The sequence below is a fragment of the Phyllostomus discolor genome, chromosome 1 (assembly GCF_004126475.2).
Source record: "Phyllostomus discolor isolate MPI-MPIP mPhyDis1 chromosome 1, mPhyDis1.pri.v3, whole genome shotgun sequence".
Classification (NCBI taxonomy): Eukaryota; Metazoa; Chordata; class Mammalia; order Chiroptera; family Phyllostomidae; genus Phyllostomus; species Phyllostomus discolor.
This window is the reverse complement of record NC_040903.2, coordinates 105,855,670-105,877,730: the sequence shown is the minus strand read 5'-3', so window position 1 is coordinate 105,877,730 and position 22,061 is coordinate 105,855,670. Positions and strand designations below refer to the sequence as shown.

Sequence of the window (22,061 nt, the reverse complement as noted above, 5' to 3'; positions counted from 1 at the left end):
ATCAATAAAACAAATTATACTAATAAATTTCCTAAGGCTCCATTATCTCATACCCTGAATAAACTTCTCTCTCTCTCTTTTTCCCCTTGGGTCCTAGAGCCTGAAGTATTGTAATATATTGTGAAACCATGTGACCAAATACCTAAATATATCTACAACATGTATACCACAGTAATGTATAGTACATTATATACTAACATCTCAAAATGAGCTTCTATTAATTTTATGCAAATTATGGTATAAGATTACTATGTGACACATTCTGAAATGGCACCAACTTCACATAGCATTCCATGTCAATTTACTAGTCAAAATCCTTACTGGTAATGATGTTTTCATACATTGTTATCTGAATATTTAAATTAAGCTGTTAATCTAATAACCACAGTACTTTACCAATTCAAATCACTGCATATGTGGATGTTACAGTAAATGAGTAATACAGCAGGAAAAATATTTCTAACTGAATAAACTTCTCTTGATCATGATGCATTATTTTACTGATGTGATGCTGGATTCCATTTGTTTAAAACAGTTTTGCAGCTAGAGTCACAAAAGTGAGATTCAGTCTATGGTTTTCTTCTTTTGTGCAATCTTTGTCAGGTTTTGGTATCAATCTTATACTTGCTTCTCCCAAATATGGAAGTTTTCCTTCTTTCTCTTTGCTCTGAAACAGTCTGAAAGGCAGCAGTGGAATTACTGATTGTTTAAGGATTTAGAGAGCTCTCCTGTGAAACACCTAGGCCTGATACTACTGGGGGAGTTGCTTCTTTGGTGATTTTCTATGGAAATTGGTCTATTTGAATTTTCTTTATTCAAGGTCATTTTTGGTAAATCATATTTCCCTGTGTTTTCATTACTATGATTACCTATACATTCTACAATGGCTATTTGTATTCTCCACTGATCCAAGAATTGTTTGAGTTCAATATCCAAGTGGAAGAGCCTTAATTTTTACTACATTGTGACTTTTTGATACTGTTTCTCCTTTATGACACTTACTAAAGTTTTCTCTGGGACCTACATAGGTGTTTTTGTGACTCCTCCAGGAGACTAAACAGGGCAGAGCTCTGGCTACTCAAACCCGAGTCTTGTCCTCTTGCCTTCTTCCCTGAGCAACATGAGCTTCAGCACCCTCTCCAGCTTCTCCACAAATTACCAGACTCTGGATTCCATGCAGTTGCCCAGCCACCAGGCCTGGCAAGCCAACAGTGTGGCCAGACTCTATGCAAGTGCTGGGGGCTTGGGCTCCTGGAACTCTGTGTCCCATTCCACCAGCATGCAAAGTCTCTGAGGTTCCGGGTGCCTGGCTGTGGGGATGGCCAGGGGTACAGAGGGCACATCCAGAGAGAGAAAGAGACTATGCAATGCCTGCATGGCCACTTGGCCTCCCACCTGAAGAAGTGAGAAGTCTGGAGGCTGATAATTGAAGACTGGAAAGCAAAATCCTGGAACACCTAGAGAAGGGACCTTGGGTCAGACACTGGGGACATTATCTCAAGACCATTGAGGACCTGAGGGCTGAGATCTCTGCAAGTTCTCTGGACAATGCCCATCTTGCTGCCCATCTCAACTTCAGAGTCAAACATGAAATGGAGCTGGCCATGCACCAGTCTGTGGAGAGTGACAACAGTGGGTTCCGAAAGGTCACTGATGACACCAATATCACTCAGCTGGAGCTGCAGACAAAGATCAGGGCTCTCAAGGAGGAGCTGGTCTTCAAAAAGAACTGCAAGGACGAAGTAGTCTACAAAACCCAGACTGGGTTTTGCCAGCTCTGGGTTGACCATGGAGTGGAGTGCCCTCAGATTTCAGGACCTCAGCAAGATCACAGCAGACAGCCAGGCCTAGGATAATGAGCTAGCTCAGAATAGCTGAGAGGAGCAGTCTAGTTTTGGTCCCAGTAGATTGACGAGAGCACCTCAGTGGTCACCTCACAGCCTGCTAAGATAGGAGCTGCTGAGATGACACTCACGGAGCTGAGACTACAGTCCTGTCCTTGGAGATCTTCCTGGACTAAATCTGAAGGCCAGTTTAGAGAACAGCCTGAGGGAGGTGGAGACCCGCTATGCCATGCAGATAGATCAACAAGATCTTGCTGCACCTGGAGTCAGAGCTGGCCCATACCTAGGCAGAGAGGCAGCACCCTGCATACGAGAGCCCTGATGAACATCAAAGTGAAACTGGAGGGTGAGGTTGCCACCTACCACTACCTGCTGGAACAAGGGGAGGACGTCCGTCCTGGTAACACCCTGGACAGCAGCAACTCTGAAATCCATCCAAGAGACCGCTACCCACAGGACTCTGGACAGCAAAGTGGTATCTGAGGTCAACAACACCAAACTTCTGAGGCATTAAAACAACAGAAGTGGGGCATGTTGTGGTAGAGAGGAGGCCAATAAGTAGTTCAGAGATCACTGAACATGTTTAAAAAAGGGTGCTCTGTTTTCAGGATCAAGTTCAGTATTTCTCAATCAAATCAACACTATTACTTAACTGTTTACATCTTCTCTATACTAATTCTTTTCCATTTGATCTGTCTTGAACCAACAGTGAATTAAAAGTCTCCTCACTAGCCCTGGCTGGTGTCACTCAGTGGACTGACTGAGGGCCTGAGAACCAAAGAGTTGCTGGTTTGATTCCCAGTCAGGATACATGTCTGTGGTGCAGGCCAGGTCCCCAGTAGGGGCTATATCAGAGTCAACCACACATTGATGTTTCTCTCCCTCTCTTTTGCCCTCCCTTCCCATCTCTAAAAATAATGCATTTGTGCCAATTTCTCCTGGTAGCTCCTGAAACTTGCTTTATAAAAGTTACTTTGTTATTTAATACACTCTAATTTGATAGATATTTAAAATGTTAAATACTCACTGTCAAGTAACATTTTAGCTTCATAAAGTATTCTTCCTAGTTTTAAATAATGCCTTTGTGACTGAATTAAGATCATTATCATATTAAGGTGAATATTTAGATCAATACCTTAGTTTCCTTTTTATTTGCCTTTATATGTATACTTTTGTCCTTTTCAACTTCTGAACCACTGTGTTTTCACTGGCTGTCTTAAATTTTAAAAATAGGAATTAAGCTTTGCTTAGTGATCACAAAAAAAGAGCTTTGCTTAATGATTCAATTGGAAAATTTTTCCAATAGATCAACTAACAAGGCCATTTAAAATGTATTGACAGGACAGATAAGGTCGCTCTTAGTTCTATCTCATTTTTTTGTTATGTTTGGTTTTATAATTAAAAAAATACTTTCACTGTTGTCTATTTTTTGTGTGTATTTATAATTTTTCTGATAATTAGGATGTTTTACTTTTGTTCTAATACGTTGTTCTGGTTTTATCTTTATAACTATGCTTTTAAATATTTTCATTTAATACCAGTAATTGTCTAAAAATAACTATGAGCATAAAAGAAATGAGCTTGTATAAAATTACTGTCCCTCTTGCACTACACAGTTACAGTCAATAGTATTATCTTTCTCAGTGTTTACCTTTGTACTGTTAAATACACTTATACTTCTACTAACTGATTTGTCAGCTTTAAATGATGTCCTTTGACTCCTGGCCATTACAGATGAGGCAATCCACAAACTTATTCTACTTTCAATTTTCTTCCTGCTTCCCTGTTCTCTTAATTTTTTAAAAGAATTTAGTTGTAAGTGGGTATAAGGGTGTTAAATGGTAATGAAAAATAAAAGTAAAAAAGAAAAAGGATTTCATTTATTTTTAGAGAAAGGGGAAGGAAAGGAGAAAAAGAGGGAAAGAAACTTCAATGTGTGAAAGAATAATCCATTGGTTGCCTCTCGCACACCTCCAATGGGGGACCTGGCCTGCATGCAATCCAGGTATGTACCTTGGCTGGGAATCGAACCTTTAGATTTGTGGGAGAATGCCCAGCCCACTGATCCACACCAGTTCTCTTAATGTTTTCAAGTTTTATAACCAACTCCTATATTGTCAAATATTTAACATAGACTTTATTTTTTTTCTTTATTTCCACTCTTTAGTCTTAAGTCTTTGGTTAAATACACTCAGTGCTCCCCAACAGTACTATTGCCAGTTTCTTACTCATCTCTAGAGGATGAAGTTCATCCTCTACTAGTTTCCTTAAGATGACCTTAGACTAATAATATGCCCTGTGTCTTACAGGTTCTAAATGTTTATATACTTGAAGAACATTTTACAGATGATAAATTAAGGCATAGAGAGATAAAATAATCTGTATATGCTAGCAAGAGGCAGAGCCAAAATTTAAACTCAGGAATTCAGGTCCAGAGTCCAACCCCTTACTTGTTGCTTCAACAAGTTCAGATATTCAATTTTAATAACAGATGAAATATTAACACTTGGAAGAAATGGTTAATGGCAAATCATCTATGACACATGATGAAATTAAAAGAAGAAAAAAAATATATTTGAAAGTGTGCTGGGTTAGGCAAAAGTGGATTAGGAGGTTGAATTACTCATGTTTAAAAGCCAAGTCCTATAAACTCAATCTTTGGTTTGAATATTGGCTCTGCTACTTATGACACTATGGACACATCATTGAAACCTCTCAGAGCTCCAGTTCTTACATTTGTAAGATTGGGATAAGAGTGACTACCACATGGGATGTTGTGAGGTTTAAGTGAAATAATTTATTTTATCAAGGGCCAAACTCAGTGCCTTGAACATAAGTTAATAAGTGTTTTAATGTGCTAACTACTTTTTGAAATTATTACTATCATGATGTTAACCAGGAATACCATGCATATAGTTTCCTAAAATTATGATTAAACCCCCCCACACACCCAATATTCTAAAAAGTGAAAAAGCAGCCTATTTTCCTTATATGAAATGCCATCTTCTTCCTTTCAGCCAACTGTCAAATTTAAGTTCCAGTCCCCTCATGAAAACTGCCTAATGATCCAATCCACACTGATCTAAACAACCTCTTAACTTTATGTTTGTCTGTATCACACCCTTAAGCATTTTATAAGAAAGTGTCTTATTCTATCTTAACAAAACTTTGTAACATTATATTGGTACATATTGTTGACATATTTTCCCCACTGCCTTTTTACCAATTGTTTTATATGTCATGCTACATTACATAGACAAATAACTTATTTTCTCAATGAATCTTATAGTTTTTACCCTTTTTGGGATCAAATTACTCAGCACAAGGGAGTAGGTCTACAGAAATTGTTCTTCTCCTGAATGTTTATATTTAGGGAAATTCAAATAGACTAATGAGCTAGAAAGGCCAATTTTAGATAAAATATTTAATTTTTAAATTCTTGTCTATTTACAAGACCTTTCCTCATTTGAAAAATAGAGGCAAGTATTGTTAGGAGAAAAGGTTTTATAAACTGCCTTTAGAGTAATTTATAAAAGTGAAAACAAAATAGCTGTATATATTTTAAAAATGCAACTGAAGTCCTGGCCAGGTAGCTCAGTTGGTCAGAGCATTGTCCCAATATGCCAAGGTTGTGGGTTCAATACCCAGAGTACACACAAGAATCAACCAATGAGTGCATGAATAGGTGGAGCAACAAGTGGACGTCTTGACGTCTGTCTGTCTTCCTCCCTGCCCCTTTCTCTCTAAAATCAATAAATAAAAATTTTAAAAACCTAACTGAATAGAATTACAGTATCTCTAAAGAGCAAAGGTACAACAAGGGCTACCTAACTCACGAACATTTAGTTAATGAGTAACACTTACTGAAAGAGGAAGATAAATTTGCCCTGGCTGGTGTAGCTCAGTGGATTGAGTGCGGGCTGTGAACCAAAGTGTCACAGGTTCAATTCCCAGTCAGGGTACATGCCTGGGTTGCAGGCCACGGCCCCCAGCAACCGCACATTGATGTTTCTCTCTCTCTCTCCCCTCTCTAAATAAATAAATAAAATCTTTTAAAAAAATCATCTCCTAGAAATCTTGATTTCATACGTGTCTCCTTCACCCCGCTCCCCTAGGTAGGTAACCATTTAAAAAAAAAAAAAAAGAAAGAGGAAGATAAAATTGCAAGAACATAATATGAATAAGTGGGGATTCAAAACATTTTAAAAAGTCTATTTTTTTTGTCCTAGTACTCTATGTGCCACCAGAAGCAGTTCCACTGACCAACCTGTATTGAACAGAAGGCTTCAATGCTATCTGAAAAATAAATAAATAATCAGTATACTACAAAAATGAGCTACAAATACATTGTGACCTGAATCTAATTAAACAAGAGTCCCATAATCTATGTAGTAATTATTCTCAAAACCAAGAATGCTATTGGAATATAGTTTCACCTGGATGAATATACATAATCCTTCTGTAAGATATGATCACTCAATGTTAAAACATGAAGAAGGTTTAAATTAAACCATGTGTACTTTCCAAGTGAGATGTGTTTTAACAGCTTTGTGTAATTTTTTTCAATAATATATGTGATTAGAATCCACATTATGCAGACTTCTCATTCAAGACTATTTTACATGGAATGCGATCATTCTGACAATATCAAAAGTAAGTTGTGAGGACAGTGGCTTGTTCACAGAGACCATCTACAAGATATCATCTGTAGCACAGCAGTTAAAGAGTACGGAGCCTGGAGCCAATACTCTGTTTAACTCCCAGCTCCACCATGTCTTACCTCTGACTTCAGACATGTAACCTTACTTATGTGTGTCTTGCCTACCCACTTGGTAAAATAAGTATAACACAAGCATTGATACCATAGGGTTGTGGAGAGAATTAAATAAGGTATTACACAGAATGCTGAGGAGAGTGTGTAGCAGGTAGTAAATAAATGCTCTTAATTGTGAGCTACTAACAGAGTAACAATTTAAAGTGTTTATCCTGCCCTGACTGGTGTGGCTCAGGACTGAGCCCTGGCCAGTGAATCACAGCGTTGCTGGTTTGATTCCCAGTCATGGCACCTGCCTGGGTTGCCAGCTAGGTTCCCTAGTATAGGATCAAGAGAGGCAACCACACATCGATGTTTCTCTCCCTCTCTTCCTCCCTCCCATCCCCTCTGTCTAAAAATATATAAATAAAATCTTTAATAAGTAAAATAAAAATCTCGCCCTGGCTAGGTGGCCCAGTTGGCTGGAGGGCCATACCTACATCAAAAGGTTGAGGCTTTGATTCCTGGTCAGGGTATAAACCTAGGTTAAGGTTTTTGTTCCTGGTTGGGTGTTTCTCTTCTCACATTGATGATTCTCTATCTTTCTCTTTCTCTCTCTCTCACCAACAAATATATCCTCCAGTGAGTTTTAAAAACAAAATAAAATGTTTATCCCAGTGAATGTTCATGAATACATCTACTGAAGAAAATTTATGTTCCAGACTAGAACTCTTATTATTTTCATCCAACATTCCACAATAACTGCATGCAATTAAGTGGAAACTTTTTTCTTTCTGCTCATTTTCTTTTTCTTATTTTTTTAAAAAATTTTTTAGAGAGAAAGAGAAACATCAATTTGTTGTTTGACTTGTTTATTCAGTTACTGCTTGATTCTTGGATGTCCTCAGGGATTGAACCCACAACCTTGGTGTACCAGGATGATGCTCCAACCAACTGAGTTACTCAATAGGGCTCTGCTCATTTTCTAAATGATAATTTTGTGAAACAATATTAAAACAAAACAGTACTACTCTCCAAAAAATACCAACCTTACAATGCGACACAGAGAGAGGATCTACATGTCAGAAAGTAAAAAGTGTAGATGGTAATAGAATTGAAAACATTAACTCCCGAACCAGAAATACAGTCCCTAGCTTGCACTGCCTTTAGTAAAAATACCCATCTTGTGTGGGCAAAACATCTCATCATGATGGGCACATGTGTTCTATAGAAGTTATTTGGTTTGATCAGTGTTCTAGGCTCATCTCACTCAACAAAACCAAAGAAGCAACTGACCACTGAACTAGAAAGTGTCATAGGTATCTGGAGTCTAACAAATATAAACTTTTTGAGCTGAAATTAATCTATTCAAGAATGACATTTCTAAAACAATGGAAAAAACAATTTAATAACATCACCTCCCGTGAGTTTTTAACTTGGGATTGGCAAACTTCATGAGATTATACAGAAAATCCTACATGTGTGTGCATTTTTCTGGGACAATGACCCAGTGTCTTCATCACACCCTCAAAAGAGAGCAGAATCCCAAAAGCTTAACAATCACTGCTCTTTACAGTTTACAAACTTCTTTCTATTCTCATGTTATTAGTTTCAGAAAAGACCCTACTTATATGAAATTTAGCAGTATAATTCTAAATCCATTCCAAATCTCATGTAAGTTCTTACAGCCTACAAGCCTTTCCCACAGTTATAATTAAGGGACAAGGAGAAGCAAAGAGCACAGAAGAATCACAAATCAAAGAGGAGTAAACTTTTTTAGCCAACTCTGGAACAGTTGGTACGTACAGAAAATGTTGTATAGTATATAATACAAGGAGGAGTCTCTAATTATAAATTAAAAAGTTACAGTTGATGACAAAGACAGTCACAGTTCAGTTTTCTATACTTACATAAAGCAGTTTAGAAAAAAAATTTGTTTTACCCACAGACCATCAAAGACCTAAGTAAAATTAGTTCTGTGAGCAAACAGAAAAGTTTGCAATACCCACAAGCCCAGGCAATACTTTGATTTATTTTACACCTGCCCCGTAATTTACCATCTTATGATTTATTAGCAAAAACTTACAGCATTCATGAGACTTCCTCTGAGGTATAGGCTGAGATTGGCGACCACTGCCCATAAAATAAACCAATACTGGCTGAACGACAGTAGTCTTCAGTTAAAACCTGCCAACCTTTCAATCTGGCAACAGTTAAAACACAAAAAAAATTCTACCCAACCCAAAGGAATCCTGAGGTTTGTTTCCTTCCCTCGCCCTTGGGGACCGCACCTCTTTGTGCACAAGGGGTTGAAGGTCTCCTAGCCTCAGACCCCAGTTACCCGCCTTGGCAGACCACCCTGTCGCAAGCCTCAGCGGAACTCCTACTCAGCAGTGAAAACGACGGCGGACGTGAACCGGCACAATCTTCAAAACAGCCGTGAGGCCAGGCGTTGTCTCGCCGGGCCCGAAACCAAGACCAGGGGCACGCAGCCACCGGAGACCGGGCCTCAGGCTGGCGGGGACCAGCGGAGACCGAGGCTGTGGTCACCGCTTTGCCCCATGCTCAACCTCAGGCCCCAGGGCTGGCGAAGAGGTAAGGAGGGAAAAGGGTATACATACCTGGCAAGGACTTTAGAGGACCGGTTACTGCGTTAGCACGACTCTAGTCAGACTCTCTGAACATTCGCTACCGCCCCTCCTCCGGGCTCAGGGACACCTCCACGTTCCGCTTCAACGTGGCAGCCGCAACCCCGCCCAATCGGCCACCGAGCTTCCGGCAGCGAAGCTTCGCTCCGCCCACTCCAGCGCCAAACCGGCCACGGCACTTCCGGGAGCCCCAGCAGGCGACGCGGGCTAGCGTTGAAGCGGGCGGGGCGCTCTCTTGGGATCCTCGCGCGGGTTCCTACAGCTAGGGACCGGTGCTGACGGGGAGTAGCCACGGTGTCGATGCGGTGCCCCGCGACGCGGTGCCCCGGACTGTGCGAAAGAGAAAAATCCTACTGAATTTAGATGTGCGGCCGAGGACCGCTGGGGCTTGCCGGAATGCCAGGTAGCACTAGTCAAGAGAAGTGAACAGCCCTGGTAACACTGCCCACACCGGACAACCCACGTGAAAATCGGACTACAAGGGCCTTAACTGCAGGGACAGTAACTTGTGATCCAGTTCTTAAAACTTCCTAGTTGGTTCTGTAACATTGTGTTTGGGGAACTTTAAATCCTTACGATCTGGCCACACCCAAGGGCTGTCTTGGACTTACACTTGATTCGTTACTCCAAGGAGGCATTATGGGTAAAGTGTTCCATTAATACCCTATGGTACAATTTGAGATCTATTAGCATTTGCCCCCCCCCCCCCCCAGTTACTAGAACTTTACTAAATAGTTTAATGAGAGCCTGGCATCTAATTAGTATCTAATTAGTGTGTTGCCTGGGATGTTGTTCCTACATTAGGGGGAAATTATTCCCAGTGAAGAAAGTACCCAAGGAAAATCACTTGCTAAAGCACCAGAACCTAGATACAAGTTCTGGCAACTTCTAGACCAGTTCTCTTTTTACTAGGGACCAGTCAACGGTCTCTTTCCTAAAGCCCTAAGTGCCTTCATTGGAAGGAATGTTTCTCTTTCTTGTACACTGAAAGTAAAATATGGCTCTTTGTGTCCGAAATGTCCAAATGTGTAGAGAATTTTTATGAGTTTATTTGAGCCAAACTGATGACTTATGCCTGGAAGCAAGATCGCAAGTGCTCCAGAGAATAGGTATTGCAAATTTTAGAAAATGTATTTGAAATTAAAAAGGGAACAGAAGAAAATAAGCAAGATGCGGAGGTGGTGGTAGATTACAGGTTAGGGTTATGTGCTTTCTTGAAGGTGGTTAAGGCTCATTTGGTTGTTTGATTTTCCTGTTGAGTTCAAGTAGTTTTCTGCCTTTTCCCCCCACCCCAACCCATTCTCCACTTATTTGTTTTTAAAGTCCTCACCCAAGGACATGCTTATTGAATTTAGGGCGAGGAGAAGGGAGGGAGAGATGGAGCGAAACATCTATGTGGTGAGTTGCCAGGGACAGAATCCAATTATGGGACATTGTTGCAATGCACACCAGCCAGGACTGGATAAGGCTCATCATAGAGGTATGTTAACTAGGCTCTGACCAGAGTGGCTCAGTTGGTTGGGTGTCCTCCTGCAAACAAAAGGTCACTTGATCAGTCAGTGAACTGGCTGAGCTCAAGTTCCTGTGCCATGGCCCCATGGGCAATAGGAAGTTGGAGTTCGGACAGAGCAGCCTCAACCTCTCCTCACAGGACAAGATGGATCTTGAGCACACCATGTGCTGGCTTCCCTGTGAAGCCAAGAACTCTCTGTGGTTCCTGGGTGACCTTGAAGCTGACATGGCCGGCCAAGTCATGCAGGAAGAGCAGCACTTGAGTGCTGCATTCGACATCCTATGTAATCTATGATCACCCAGGGGAGGGCTGGAGAAGGCTGACTCCTCAGTTTGAAGTGTCTGAGGCCAAGATTGATGCCTTCAAGGTGAAGTATCCAGGTAACCTGGATGAATGGCTGAGGCATTTGCTGAGAGCCTGGGACAGCAAGGGGAAGGACACCCAGGGACTGGCGGTAGAACCTGGTGGCAGACCTCATGGATCAGCCCAGGCCCTCCAGGGCAAACGTGAGAAGTGTTAGCTGCACTGTGTGCCTGGTATTATGGAACTGAGCACGTACCTCTGGAGCTCCTGGTGATCCATCTGCTCTTCTCTGGGGGACTCAGGATGTCTGCACAGTCTGAACTTTGGCTACCACCACTTAGGTTGACCAAGTGCCTTCCATGTGCCAATGCTATGAAGACCTAGCAGTGAGCCAAATTAGGGACCCCAGCACTGGCAGAGGCACAGACTGGCTTCTCCATTAAAGCTAGCATTTATAGAGCTCTTAGTCTGCACCAGGCAGGGCTTTGAGCACTATACAGATACTTCCATGTAAGGGAGGCTGTGGCAGCCCCATTGCATGGGTTCCTTCAGGAAGATTTGGAACCTTGTCCAATGCATAGAAAAAACATCTGTCAAGTTGGTGGTCATTACTGTGACGATTCTGCAGGTGAGCAAACGAGCACAGAGCTAAGAAACTGAAGGCAAATTGGGATAGAAACAGAAGAGCAGCCTGGCTCCAGAGCCCACGTGGCAACCATTGGGTCATTCTGCCATCCCTAGATCTTGAGGTCCTCAGTGTAGATCTGTATACCAGAGCAGGTCACATGGGTCAGATGCACCATGACCTATGCTTAGGAAGCCTACTGTGCCCATTCTTCAGCTGTTGGCCCTTGAGTGCATGGAATCTCCTGAGGTGTGCAAAGTAGGGATGGTATGTTTGTGGACTGAGGTGAGCCTGCTAAGTGCTCGAAGTGACTGGCTCAGTCACTGCTCTACAAATGTTAGTTCTTAGGAGTATGATTCCTGTGATCTCAATCTGTTACTCTTTTGTATTAAAATCACTCTTTCTGATAACGGAATTGGCAAGGTAGCTGGATCCTGTAATTTTAAAAAGTAATCTTTCTTCCTGTTTCTCAGGTAATCCTATTAAAGCAGACGGCTTTACACTTGAAAGATAATCCTATGGTCCAACTACGTGCTCCTCCTACATACATGTTGAACTATAATTCTCCCCATCCCCACCCACTTTTGTTAAGGCCTTATGAGCTAACAGTATCATAAACACAAAAACTTCTCTGGGAAAAAGAAAATTATTTCACGATAAGAAAATTATATGAAATTCAAATTCCAGTGTACATGAAGTTTTAAGTAACTCTTCAATAAACAGAACCCTCATGTAAGGTGTAGTTGAGGGCCTGTAGTGGGAGCTTAGTCCCTTCCACTGGTCCATCTGCCCCAACAGGAAGAGGCACTTTCCACCTTGAACAGGAAGATGTCTTACTGTGCTACTCTGGCAGGAAGTACTATGTCTTTCCCCAACAACCAGCCCAAAACTCAGTACACTGCAAACTCTGTTTGCTCCAATCAACTGGTTGCAACAACCCCTCTGAAATACTCCACCCCTACTCCCCGTTTATTCTTCACCTTTATTTTCTGGATTTGCGCTTGGTTCGCCATTAGACCAGATGCCTCAAACTGCAATTTGTTGTCCCAGAATAACTCACTTTGGTGGAGAAATATTCCTTAAGGTTAAGAGAACACAGCCATTCTCCATGGCCTATGACCACTTCTGGGCCATCAGGACAAAGCAGGGTAGCTGCAAGAGACTCACAGAACCTAGAGTACTTACTGTATGGCCCATTACAGGAAAAGTCTACCAAACCCTGTTCTGTTAGGATTCAGCCTACAATTGGATGAATACCTTAAGTAAAAAATGAGACACGTAAGTATTATAAATTATTTCAAAACTTGATATAGTAGGATAAAAAGGCAACTTGAGAAATGTCAACTATAATTGGTTCCGGTAGGACTCCAATATACCCGTTTCTAAACTTGATGTATTTATATTTGGTGAAATATAAAGACTCCCTAGCCTAAGTTGTGGAAAGCAATCTTAATCTATGATTACTGTGACCTTACATCAAAACAGTAAGCTGTCTTTATGTTGGTTATAAATGTAAAAAAAGTAAAATATTTAAAACATTAAACATTGAGAATGATAGTGTTTTATTTCTTTATGAGCTTCCTTCCTTTCTATGCCACGGCAGATTTAGACCAGCTTCTGAAGTTTTATTTGTGCTTTCAATGGCAGAAAAATCACAGAGTTCCTTTAGTGAAGTTTCTCATCTGCATCACTTCCTCTGGCTGCATACCCAGGAATACTTCTTCAGTGGAGGCAGTGTCAGTTTCCCAGAGTCATCTACTATTTCTGGAACTCCATTTACGTTCCATCCACATCCTACAGTTTTTTGCACAGCTGTCTTCCCTGACTGTGAGGTGCCAGCACTGTCTGGAACTCTTCGCATCTGGGTGCAAATTTCATAGTAGCATCCTTAACCTCAGCTTGCAGTTTCACCAGATGGTTTATGGTTAGTCAACTCCTGCAGGATTCTGAAACGATACAACCAGCCTTTACTGGCAATACAATGTTCTTTTTCTCTCCTTGTAATTACCTTCCCCTTCAGTGTAGCACTAAGATACCCTGGCCTGAATGCTAGTGAAGCTGATTGGGATTTGTTTCTCATTACAGTCCTCAACCTCAAGTACAAGAAAATGCTCCAATTGAATCATAAGCAGCTTTCTCTTCCTAATGCAACTTAACCTAAAAGAGGTTGCAGCAACTTTACCTTAGTTTTTACATTCATCAGGCTTTTAGAATATGGTTTGTACTGTAGCTTCACGTAGGCCTAGGTCTCGCCTTGTCTTTGCTTTGCTGTCACCATTTACAAATCTAACCACATTCAATTTCACTTCCAATGTTATCACTTTTTGCTTCCTTACTGCTGTCCTCTTTGTGAACCAATTCTCTCTTTTGATTATCTACTTTTATAGAATGTCATACAGGTTTATCACAGAAAGACAAGAAAGCAATACAACTATTCTTTACTAGCTGTGTTGAACTGACCCACCACCAACAGACTTTGAAAGAAGTGATGCAACTGGTTTCTGATCATGATGCACATCTTTTATTTGCATAATGGTTTATGGAATAAAGAGCCAGCTGCAAAGTTTATGTAACAATTCAGTTAATAATTGGTAACTGAATTTCAACCATGTTGGGGGCTGGTGTTACTTAGCTGTGAAAAATGTATGTTGGAATGGTGCAAAGTAAGAACTACATGCATCTAAAAAGAAAACTCTGTATTAGTCCACAGTCAATTTTAATCAGATTTAGTTAACTACTAGCCAAGCCTAATCTTACATTACATAAAACTTAAAGCTTCTCAACGGAATTCTAGTTCTCAAGGGAATGCTAGTTCCAAGATTCTGATTTACTCTTCGGAGATAGAGGAACGTTGACACAATTCTTCCAATTAGCATTTGTAGACAATCCAAAAACATTTTTCTCAACAACTTAGGCCCCCTTTGCTCATTTAAATGATCTTGAGGTCTGCAAAAACTACTGTTGTCTACATTATAACACTTTACTATCATCACAAGGTACCAGTCCATGTGTACTTACAGCTTGTTCCATGTTTACTGCTGTAAAAGAGGAGCATCCATCCCATTAATGTTGTTTCAGTTTTGACTTTCACTTTACCTTAGCCAAAAAGGCTGAAAAAGTAATCAGTTTTGATTTTGAATTCATTTACATGGTATATCTTTTCATTCAGGGCCATAAACAAAGTTTACATCAACCTTTAAGAGAAAATTAACTTGCCCTGGCTGGTGTGGCTTGGTGGGTTGAGCGCTGGCCTGCAAACTGAAAGCTTGCTGGTTCAATTGCTGGTTCCATTACAGGTCAAGAGGTATGCCAGGGTTGTGGGCCAGGACCCCACTAGGGGGCGTGCGAGAGGAAACCAGGTGATGTATCTCTCAGGCATGCAACAATATTTCTCTCCCTCTCTCTAAATAAAGAGCAAAGAGCAAGGGGAATGGGAGGGAAAGAGAAAGAGGGGAAGGAGAGAGAGGGAATGAGAATGAATGAACATTGAGTATTTATGAAATTTCCCCCCCTTTATATTTCTCATATTTGAGAAACCCCTCAGACAACATGCCTAATTAATGACAAATGAACCTGGTATTAGATTCGAGATTCCCAGCCTGCAACCACCTGCCTATGACTTGAACAAAGCTCAAGTCATAGGATGATCACCCACTGGCACATCAAAGAGTACTTATCAAATGTCTAGTAGTTCAGCAAATGTAAACCCCAGAACATCTGATCTCTGAGAATTTCAGGGGCTGAAAGGATTATGTCATTATTTTTAAGAAAAGATGACTGTGGTTAAAAGGTCTGCCCCCCCACCCAGCCAATGGCCTGTTCTTAAACTAATCTATTGATTCAAAAAATTATACTATCTTTGAAATCATATTTACTTTTGAAAGCTGAATGAAGGAAAAAAGTACTAATCGAGTACAATATCAAAATTCTGGTCAAATGTCAATTTTTTTTTGCTCAGTCTTTTAAATGTTTTATCCAAACTAATTTACAAACTTCTTACCTTATTAAATAAATCTTTGATTTCTTAATCAGATAAAGCATACAAATGTTTTCTTAAGAAAAACATCCTGCAACTTTATTCCTAAATGAAAACAAATTTACAGGTAAATCAATGTACAAAAACTAATACCTATTATGACCCTCACACTTTGCATTTTCCATTATGTCCTCATCCACATACATTAATCACAACAAGTCATGATGTGAACAGCAGTGGAAAAAGTTTAATCATTGGACATTTATGCTTTCTCATTTTTAACTTATGCTCTAGGCATAAGGTTTTCAGTGCTTAGCCATTTTTAAAAATAATACATAACACATGCACATTTCTATACATTTCAATTCTCTCAGGTAGAAGAGATGAGAGCCCTAATTTCACTGATCAGAAAAAACCCACAACAAAGATCATCTCAAGTATATCATCTATCTACTTTGCACAGCTTGTGTTATGGAAACTTACAGGCATACTCTCACCATCAGACCTGCTACGGACAAAGTAATCATACTTCAGTACATTCCAAAACTGGTTATGCCTTGCTTTATGTGTAATGCTTTTGTTACTAGACAAGGTTTCCAATGATCAGAAGTTTTAAAACTTTAAGAAAAAAGGCAAGAGGATCCTGACTGCTGTGCTTCAAGTTGGTTGGGAACCCTCTGCAAAGCAAAGGGCTGCCTATTCCATTCCTGGTCAGGGCACATACTACCCAGACTGCAGGTTCAATCCCTGCTTAGTCCATGTATGGGAGGAAACACACTGACATTTCTGTCTCTGCCCCCACCCCACAATCAATAAACATATCCTCCAGTGAGGATTAAAAAAACAAAAACAAAACCTGAGACATGCCAAGTGAGACAGTTTGGAAGCAGATGTCCCCCAACCCCCACCATAAGTGTTTGTTACTTTAAACTACTAAGATTTGGGTAATTTGTTACATAGTGGTATATAAGTAATAGAGGGCCCCAATCCATATCCAAAAAATAAAATGTACAACTTATGAATTAGCTGAAAAGGTCTAAAATTCAGAATCGCCTTTACCTTTGGTCACCAGTAATTTCAAATCTCCACGGCTTTCTGAAGAAAAAAATAATAATAAAAATTAAAAATCCCACAACCCAGAGATCTAAAGGGATGAAAAACTCAGCAAGAATGTAAATCAGCTACTAGAAATATACTTCATTATATCAGGACAACAAAATAGATTTCACCTTTATAAATCCATTTTCTTTTAGTTGGACAACCCTTCGTTTCCAACTCATCATTACTGTGCCAGAAGTACAGTTAAGACAGAAAGATACACTACCTCCTCTGCATATTCAGGTCATTTTCCAAGACCCAGGAATCTTCCTCTGACATCTCTAAGAATGTAATTCCTGAAAGGAGATGTTTTCTTTTAAATTACTTTGTGTAATAGTCAATCAATGCCTTTTGCAAATAATATCTTTATAATAGCTTACATATCCTCATTAACATGTTCACTAATCACAACAGTTCATTATGTGAACAGCAGTGAAAAGGTTTAATCACTGGATATGAAGTTATTGGAGGAAGCAAAGATGATCAAAATGAGAACCTCAGTGTCATCGTAAAACAATAAAAACTAGTAACAAAAATCATGCAAAAGTGATAAACATATAAATAAATACAACTCAACTAAAAAAAATTCCATTTATAACAAAGTACAAACTTCTCTATCCACAAGTACACCGACAATACCTATGGAAGTGACCCCTTGTGGCTTCCCTGGATTAGTGACTTGCAGTTAAGCAGTCTACATTTGAGTAGATCTGTTCTGCAGTAATACAAAGAATGCACCAGAATAATGTGACAGCCACTATTTCATCTTTCCTAAGAGAACATCAACACCTGGAATCCAACTGAGCAGAAAAGGAAAAAAAGCCCTCTTTCCTCGGTACTCTGAGACGAACTGGCAGCACCTTTCCTTTCACTCTATCTTTAAAAAAGTGAAAACTGAGTGCCTGCATTCCTGGTACCCTCCCCGGCCCCACCCACCTCCGTCTATGTTCTCAGTAGGTTACCTGCTTCTGAACCCATTTGAACAGAAGCCCTTTCGCCCACAACTCCACTTCCATCTGTAAAATCTAGTCCCACCAGCTTTCCTGTTTTAATACACCTACACTCTATGGCGATCTCCATTTCAAGTTACCTTTCATGGGGTAGGAGGGCATTAAGACTACTTCTCCATGCTGATCGCTGCTTATTTTCAAGATTATCCAATTGCATAGGGTTTCCCCACAAGCCCTGCTTCTTTCAAATGCACAACTGGTTGGACAGAAGGTTTTTTCAGGAACACGTCTGACACATACCTATTTGTGTACCAGGGACCGAAAGGACAAATTCACCTTAGACATTGTCTCTGCACTCAAGGAGCATCTTCTAGCAGGTTCCTTACAAACTCTAAGTCCTTAAAATTAGGGCAGCCACCACAAGGAGCTCCAACTTCGCACCTACGAGACCGAGACTGTGGAGAAACTGGAACTCTCATCCACTGCGAGTGGCAATGTAAAGTGGTGCAGCCACTTTGGAAAAACAGTTCTGCTAGCTTTCCTCAAGAGGTTGGACATAAGGAGTTAGCATATTACCCCAGCAATTCCACCCTTAGGTAGAGACTCATGAGAAAGACAGGTCCAGCCAGCCCTGGCTGGCGTGACTCAGTGGATTGAGCGCTGCTGCCCTGGGAACAGAAAGCTGGTTCCATTCCCTGTCAGGGCACATGCCTGGGTTGTGGGCCAGGTCCCCAGCTGGGGGCGTGCGAGAGGCAACTGACTGGTGTTTGTGTTTCTCTCTCTCTCTCTCTCTCTCTCACACACACACACACACACACACACACACACGAGTCTCTCCCACTCTCTCGCTCTCCAAAAAATAAATAAATAAATACAATCTTTATAAGTCAATCAATCCGGGTCCTACCCTTTGCACGACAAGCAAGCTCATTCTGCATGGACCAATTTTCCCCAAATGTGACTTTTAAGAAAGCTATATAACCAACACCTCTGTGAATTTCAGTCAAATAAAATATAGGCCTATTATAATTCAAAGGACATGTCAATAATAAATAATACCTTGAGCTGAGTCTTTCTGACTGGAATCTGAACGAAGTAACAAAAAGGGGGAAAAGAAGCAATACTGCTTGGACATGTTGGAATCATTCTTGCAAGCAAGAGAAGGAAACGAAGAGGTTACATTTTTGTTAAACAGAAAATAAATACGCCATTTAATATGCTAAGGAGCTCTTCCAAGACGCAAAATAGAAACTATGCCCTAACTGGGCCCATTTTGTTTTCCTCCGAAAACTGCAATTTCATACCGTAAACATACAGCATCGTCCTAAAATAATCCCACTCCTGAAAGCTGTCTATGATGCCCCACACCTTAAACAAAACCCTTCTCTCTTGTCCCTCCTAAGACTGCTACTGATGAGTCCCCACTAGACCCTGGGCTTACCAAAACCCCAAGGATTTCCTTACCTTATTTCCTTCTTAGTTCCCGCATGGTTTGAAAGGGTCTTACAAACAAACTGTTCATTGAACTGAAAGTCGACGTCTTCTCCTATTAGACTCACTTATGCTCCTTTGGGGTCACATACCTATGCCCAACCATACCAACAGCTCCTACATTATCTCCGCAATAGGAAACGACCAAGTAAAACGCGAAAAAAATATATTCGTGTGTGTGTGTGCGTCTTAGTAAATTTACTTTTGGCCCGATTTGTCTTCAGTATTTCTAGGACACACGCGTTGATCCCTTCTTTCCATCAAGTCCTCCAATCCCTTTTAGAGCTCGCTGCCGGAGACCCATCGCTTGCCCCGGAACTCGCCTCAGCGTTCGTCCTGCCACTCCGCTTCGCATCCTCAGGCCGGGCCTCACAAGAACAGCGATGGCACTAGATTTAACCACAGGGAGAGAAAACAGGAGAAAAAGCCAGTTACAACAAAACCCCCGAACCACCCGGCAACTCAGAGGGAGGAGCGACCTAGTGCTCGTCCGTGAGTCCCCCTGTCTTTCCGATTGGCTGCTGCTACGTGACGTGACCTGTGATTGCTCACTAGGCGCCCAGCGCTGCGCCCACCGGAAGGAAGGATGAGAGTCCTGCGCCAGACTTGAGGGCCCGCCCTCTCCACGGACGGAGATCCTAGAGGCGGGGCGGGGTTTATCGTCAATTACGCCACCCCTGGAAGTTGGACAGCGCAGCCCGAAGTAGCATGAGGGCCCGAGTTCGCTCGGCAGTGGGCTGCAGCACTCGGGACACCGTGCTGAGCCACCAGCGCGGCTACTCTTTACCACTAGTGCGTCAGAGCAGCCTCCGAGCTGCCTTAAAACCCAGCTCTGCCAGGCGGGCAATAGGCCAGGGTGGGGCGGGGCCGAACGGGCTCGCGCGGTGGACGTGAGGCGCTGGAGCTGCGAAACGTGGGGCGAGGGAAGGAAACCGGGGGACCTGGAGGGTTAAGGTTGTTCCAGCTTTTCCGGCTCAGTGATTGCCTCCAAATTTCTCATACTGTCTCATTGCCTGCCGTTTCCGTGGCTTTGAGTGACAGTTAACTCGGAAGGAATTCTACTTCCTTTCTTGGGATTTAACGTGAAGAGATGGGGAAGGAGGGAAATTTGGGAGAACTGTTGAAGGCGTGCGCCTCTATTTAGAGTGTGTGGGTTGCCCTTGATCTTGAGTACAGATCAGGTTTCACACCGCGGAGTTCGAAGAGGCCGGTCGCATTCTGGCAGGATCTGGTCATTGGCTAGAAGTTTCCTTTAGCTCTGGAGGAGGGCAGATCTTCAGCCCAAACTAATTTGAACCCACATTTATGGTCCAGGCTGGTAGGTAGGTCATTAAAATCAATGCTCATGGTAAAATGGGAAATAGAAACGTGGGTAAATGTGCTCAGGGACTAAAAGAAGTGCACTTTGAAAAGAGGTGGCCTATTAAGGTAATGTGATATGTAGGGTTAAGCTGTTGACAGAGCACTACTAGAAGATCAAAAGGAGCTTTATGGGAATGGTGGTAATTGAGTTGGACCTTGAACCTTACCGAGATTGGGGGATGGGGTGGGAGCAAGATAGCACTTAAGTGCAGATAAAATATACAGAAATGGAAAAAGTAGCTTGGAAACAAATTACTTTTTAACGATTTTATTTATTTATGTTTAGAGATAGGGGAAGGGAGGGAGAGAAACATCAGGGTGTGGTTGCCTCCTGCTGGCCTCAAACAGGGGACCTTGGCCTGCAACCCAGGCATGTGCCTTGACTGGGAATCAAACCAGTGACCCTTTGGTTCATAGGCCAGCACTCAATCCAGTGAGCTACCCTAGCCAGGGCAGAAACAAGTTATTTTTCAAAATTGAAAACTCAGATTAAGAAATCTCACCCATGTATGGTAGGCCTTTTGTAGTCACTTTTTTTGTTTTTTGTTTTGTTTTTAAATAGGGCTCTTTTCTCCACTTAAGCAGTTATAATTGTATACATTCCATTTCCCGCTGGGATTTCTTTCTGTCAGTTGCACCGTTCTCTCTACAGATTACTTGCCTCAAGTCAGTAAGCAAGCTTATATTACAGCCCTGCCACTCCCCCTATTGAAAATGATAGGGCTTCAAGAGTTGGAAAATTTCAGTTTAAGTAATATAGCTAATAAGCTTAGTAATCAATGCATGTAAGAGCTATTGTGCCAGGAACTGAAGGTATGTTCCACCCTGTCTCTAAGCAGTTCCACCACCTTTGTGCCTCAGGAGGACTGCAAGAAATCAAGATGGTATCTGAGCCATTGTCCTCCAGGGTGAGATGACCACAGCCCAGGACACAACTAATGACCACTGCCCGGGGGGGAAAGTATTCTTAATGCAGCTTTCTTAATGCAATTAACTTTCCCCTGAATTCCAAACCCCTTACATCTTGTCTTATAAAAAGGGCCATTTTAAAATGGAGTTTAAGACAGTCTGTTAGTGTATGAACCCGCCATCTTCTCGGATCACCTGCCATCTAAATAAAGTACCCATAAAGATTCAATCCCTGTTTCTGGTTATTGGGTTCAGTATGTGACAGGCAGCACGAAGGCCAGTGTTTTCCAGTTTCAAGAGTAGAACATTCCTGTGAAACCTCATAAACTGAAATGGCATGAAACGAACAGTAAGTTTGCATTCAGAAAGTTTGCTTTTACGGGAGACCTACATTAATACCAGTTCTCGCTAACGGAAAGAAATCCGGAGGATTTTCACTTTTACAGGGGTGAGGGGAGTGATGACTGTACTGATTATGTCTTTCATAAAGTGGAGTAACTTGATTGAAATTTCAGAATGGGAGATACCTGTACTTACATTTGTAAACACAGACACGGAAACTCTTGAGCCCACGTGCACGTCTACACTG

At 41.5% G+C, this 22,061-nt stretch overlaps 2 protein-coding genes across 20 annotated transcripts in view; both read right to left on the bottom strand.

Moving 5' to 3' along the window:
• Nucleotides 1-9,396, bottom strand: part of LOC114492776 (protein transport protein Sec31A) — an 80,580-nt gene extending 71,184 nt beyond the window's left edge. For 4 of the 19 annotated variants that reach the window (XM_036027309.1, XM_036027345.1, XM_036027389.1 and 1 more), the window contains exon 1: nt 8,684-9,114. In XM_036027309.1, coding sequence (XP_035883202.1) covers nt 8,684-8,688 — 5 coding nt within the window. In that variant the 5' untranslated portion in view covers nt 8,689-9,114. Of the gene's footprint in view, nt 1-1,395; nt 1,474-8,683; nt 9,115-9,218 lie in introns of those variants that run through there. The other 15 variants (XM_028507302.2, XM_028507303.2, XM_036027380.1 and 12 more) reach the window with 10 other exon arrangements.
• Nucleotides 9,397-15,951: 6,555 nt separating this feature from the next.
• LOC118497539 lies at nt 15,952-20,437 on the bottom strand. The gene is made up of 4 exons (XM_036012233.1): nt 20,376-20,437; nt 19,525-20,142; nt 16,987-17,056; nt 15,952-16,757 (listed from the first exon to the last, which is right to left on the bottom strand). Exons 1-3 carry the CDS (start codon nt 20,435-20,437, stop codon nt 17,005-17,007), a joined length of 732 nt encoding a protein of 243 aa, XP_035868126.1. The 3' UTR covers nt 15,952-16,757; nt 16,987-17,004.
• Nucleotides 20,438-22,061: the final 1,624 nt, after the last annotated feature.